Consider the following 4,516-nt stretch of genomic DNA (forward strand, 5'->3'; position numbering starts at 1 on the left):
ATGTTTTGACCGCCCCCCCCCCTCAAATATTAGAAAAGTGATATCATGTCTCCCCACTCCTTCTTTTCCTTAGATTAGACATAGCAAATTCCTGTAACTGTTTGTGGTGTGTTTTATCCTCCAGCCCTCTAATCATTTCTTGTTGCTCATCTCTGCTGTAATTCCAGAGTTTCAGTACCTTTTTTATATTGTGTTGATGAGCAGAACTGGATGCAGTATTCTAAACGTGGTCTTACTAAGGCTTTGTAAAGCAATATTAGAACCTCTTGTGATCTTGATTCTATCCCTCTGTTAATGCAGCCTAGGATTGCATTGGCATTTTTATCTGCTGCCACTCACTGTTGGTTCATATTTAAGTGATTGTCCACTAGGACTCCAAGATCCTTCTCACGAGTACTGGCATTAAGCCAAGTTTAACATAGACTATAACGTGTACTTTTGGTTTTTCTTGCCTCAGTGGAAATCCTTACTTTTATCTATGCTGAATTTTATTTTGTTCGGTAGGGGTCCATATCCAATTTGCAAAGATCTTTTTGGATGTTCAGCTTGTCTTCTGGGATGTTGCCTATTCCTGCCAGCTTAGTGTTGCCTACAAATTTGATGATTTGAAGAGGTTGAATTATTCAGAGTACCTCCAATCCAGAAAAAGAGCAAGAAAAACATTGAATAAAGACTCAAATTGTAATATTCTTTCTATGTTTCTGCAGCTCCATATGTTTCTGAGGAACTTCCAACATCAAAATATTTCCACAGATGGGATTTCTTTTGATGAAAATGGAGTTTCTGTTGGTGATTTTGATATCATGCACTGGACATCAGTTCGGAACAAATCAGATGCGGGGGTGAAAATTGGGAGTGTAGAAAGCCAATCCTCTTCAGAAGTCAAGATTTCTGTCAATCAAAGTGCCATCCAATGGCCAACATTATTTAACAAAGTAGTTGAGGATGCTTGGATTTTGCTCTTCTATTTATCTCCATATTTGTAAATTTTATGCTCAGAAATAATTCTTATTGAGGCCAATTGAGATAACTTTAAGAGAACTTAAAAGCCTCATTAATTTATTAGATATATTTTACTTTAGAGGTCTTACAATAATCTGTCACACACTGGAACCTTCTGCATTGTATTGCGGAATTTGCAATCTACATTATTAAACTGGAATATGTTGCCATAATTTATAGTACATGAAATTAATTTGTTTTCAGTAAGAGAAACTCCAGAATGTCTATGTCAGTCATCCAGGGCACGGTTGTGCCAAAGGTGTTTTTTCAGAAAGCACCTGGATTTGTTTTCCCTTGAAGATGTTTCACTTCTCATCCAAGAAATTTCTTCTGTTCTGACTGAATGGTGGAAGATGGAAGGATTTGGAACTGCTGAAAAGACTGTGTTGTCAACAAGATATAGATTCAGCAATTGCAGGAAGGTTCCACACCCATTTGCACTATTCATGTGACCCAGAGGGCACAGATAAATTCCAAGGGGCGTAAACAACTTTCAAAAAGACTGTTAACGACCAGATGACTGCAAGGAATATAAACCCTTCCAAATTCCACCATTCAGTCAGAACAGCTTATTGCGAGTATGTAATTACTACCTCCTTTACACTTAACATTATTTACTAATATATTTCCTATCTTTGTTCTATCCAGTCATACCAACATTCCCAGCTTTAGTAATATTCTGATGATTCAAAATCAGTTGTCAGTGAAATGATGAGTTGTCTTTTGTAAAATCTTCTTGGGGAGAAAATCCAGAATAGGAAGGGTTTAGCCCATTAATTGCATAAGAGGAAGATAGCATTAAGAATGTGGTGAGGGAAATGAGGGCAGCTAAAAAAAAGCCATTTACATATGATGATACAATGATCAGTTGTAGGAGAGAAAGATAGGGACTCTAGAGAAAGCTAGATTTTGGAGGTTTCCTGAGGAAGCTAAGCTGGAGAAAGAATATATACAAGTTATGGCATTCTCATACATGCTCTAAGGAGAAACACCTTTTGCAATGGAACTTTTTTCCTTTGGAAAGAAGAATAAGGCAACGAATCTGTTTTGGAATGTATAATGGAGATTGATAGAGGAAAGAGAATGACTCTTCATTTGCCCCTTGCAAGTAGAGTAATTATAGGTCATACCACTATTTCTTGACAGATTTTGCTCAATGTGCTCCTGACTTTTGGAAGCCAGTTGATTTCAGTAAACTTTTATAATTCATACTAATCTTGTGGTTTATGTTGAAAACTAAAGGTTCCTCTTGCACATACGTGCTAGTCGTTTCTGGATCTAGGAGGCAGTGCTCATTTCCATTTCAAAGCTGAAGAGCCAGCACTGTCAGAAGACGTCTCCATGGCCATGTGGCTGGCATGAATAAATGCTGAAGGTGCAAAGAATGCTGGCACCTTCCCACCAAAGAGGTCCCTATTGTTCTACTTGCATTTTTGCATTCTTTCGAACCGCTTGGTTGGCAGAAGCTGGGACATGTAATGGGAGCTCACTCCATTATGTGGTGCTAGGGATTCAAATTGCCCAACGGCCAACCTTTCTGATCGACAAGCTCAGCGTCTTAGTCACTGACCCACCACGTCTCTTTATATATTGCCTCTAATTTATATATTGCCCTTATAAATCTTTTGGTTTATGTTTAGATGGTGCCTTATTCAAGATGTACAGAAAGTTGCTCCCCAGGTTATGCCAAGCTTGTGAGAGAGGGAGCCCCAGTTTGCTGCTACGACTGTTCTCTGTGTATGGAAGGAACATTCTCTGGGCAAGAAGGTACAGTCGGTGGCTTCAAAAACAATAAGGATACAATCAAATTTCTCTTTTGCTTTTTTGGGGTATTTGATCAAGAAGCAAGAAAAAACATTACACATCTTGAAGGCATCCACAAACATTTCAATGATTGAGCACTATCACTGAATTTTGCACGATGATGGAAGCATTAAAATAATCTATTGAGGTGTTACTTTCTTGCTTGGTTTTGGGAAAGAGGACAAGTTTCGAGAGCTGATAATCACATTCATCTTCAGCCTTTAAAAAGGTTGTTGGTTATTTGAACTATTGTTGTGTCATATGAATATACCTGGGCAGAAATATGATATTATTTCTTGAAAATGAAATAATTGATTTCTGATGTGGTTTTCATGCTCCTACAGCAGCAGAAAGAGATACGTACTAACCAATTTTTTTTCAGATGCAGTCCATTGTGAAAAGTGTCCAGATGACCAGTATTCCAATAAGAAGCGGGATCAGTGTGTCCCCAAAAGCATAAGCTTCTTATCCTATGAAGAATCACTGGGACTCATCCTGACTTTCCTTGCCATTGCTTTGTCCCTAACCACTGCCTTTATTCTGGGAATCTTCATTAAACACCAAGAAACTCCCATAGTCAAAGCCAACAACTGTGAACTCACCTATGTTCTCCTGGTTTCTCTCCTGTTTTCTTTCTTGACCTCCCTTCTATTCATCGGTCGCCCTATGAAAATGACCTGTCTCTTTCGACAAACCATATTCAGTATTGTTTTCTCTGTTGCAGTATCTTCTTTGCTGGCCAAGACTGTAATGGTGGTGGTGGCCTTCCTGGCTACAAAGCCAGGAAGCAGGATGAGAAAATGGCTGGGGAAGGGTCTGGTCCACTCGATTGTTTTATCCTGCTCTGGTATTCAAGTAGGCATCTGTATGACATGGCTGGGAATCTTTCCCTCGTTCCCAGATTCTGACTTTCATTCCCAGCCAGAACACATCCTGCTGCAGTGCAATGAAGGTTCAGTGACCATGTTCTACACTGCCCTTGGCTACATGGGTTTTCTGGCTGCCATCTGTTTCTTGGTGGCATTTCTGGCTCGAAATCTGCCAGGGACCTTCAATGAAGCCAAACTGATCACCTTCAGCATGCTGGTTTTCTGCAGTGTTTGGATCTCCTTTGTCCCCAGCTACCTGAGCACCAAAGGGAAATACATGGTGGCTGTGCAGATCTTCTCCATCTTGGCCTCCAGCCTAGGTTTATTGGGTTGTATTTTTGTTCCCAAGTGCTACATTATTACACTGAGACCTGACATAAACACCAAGGAACATCTGATGATGAAATCTCATTAAGGCTCCTTGTGTTGGTGTTCATTTTTGTTCAGTTTACATCCAGTATAAAATCACATATCTTGAAGTAAAGTTTTATGTATTCTCACTTATTTTTCTTCTTTCTGTGTGCATTTTGAATTATAATAATTGAGTAGTAATGTTGCTAAAACAATTCAAACTATTTCAATTAATCATATCTTTCAATTGTCACCGTCTGGATTCATGTTAAAGGATAACTATCATCAATGACATTAATAAAATTTCTGAAACCAGGCTGGATAAACTGTTACCAGAGATGTTCTGATATGGTTTTAATCTAAATTAAAGATTATGGCTAATAATGTGTGTTTTTGTTGCTATATAGGTTGGTGTTATGTTTCATTTTCAGGGATGATGTTTTTTATTTATTTTGTGAAGCAATTATAAAATAACAGGTATAACTATAAAC

At 38.5% G+C, this 4,516-nt stretch overlaps 1 protein-coding gene across 1 annotated transcript; it reads left to right on the plus strand.

Moving 5' to 3' along the window:
- The first annotated feature begins 2,642 nt into the window (after positions 1-2,642).
- LOC148131607 (vomeronasal type-2 receptor 26-like) lies at positions 2,643-4,089 on the plus strand. Its single transcript, XM_087958806.1, has 2 exons — positions 2,643-2,769; positions 3,188-4,089. The coding sequence occupies exons 1-2, from the start codon at positions 2,643-2,645 to the stop codon at positions 4,087-4,089; spliced, it is 1,029 nt and encodes a 342-aa protein (XP_087814932.1).
- Positions 4,090-4,516: the final 427 nt, after the last annotated feature.

The sequence above is a fragment of the Notechis scutatus genome, chromosome 2 (genome assembly GCF_049901735.1).
Source record: "Notechis scutatus isolate UNSWTSFEM ecotype Mainland chromosome 2, rNotScu1.2, whole genome shotgun sequence".
Lineage (NCBI taxonomy): Eukaryota > Metazoa > Chordata > Lepidosauria > Squamata > Elapidae > Notechis > Notechis scutatus.

Bases quoted from the DNA above. Each gene is read 5' to 3' on its own strand.
- LOC148131607 (XM_087958806.1), top strand. From the start codon at position 2,643: ATGGTGCCTTATTCAAGATGTACAGAAAGTTGCTCCCCAGGTTATGCC. The intron at 2,770-3,187 runs GTACAGTCGGTG...ATTTTTTTTCAG, and splicing joins AACATTCTCTGGGCAAGAAG to ATGCAGTCCATTGTGAAAAG.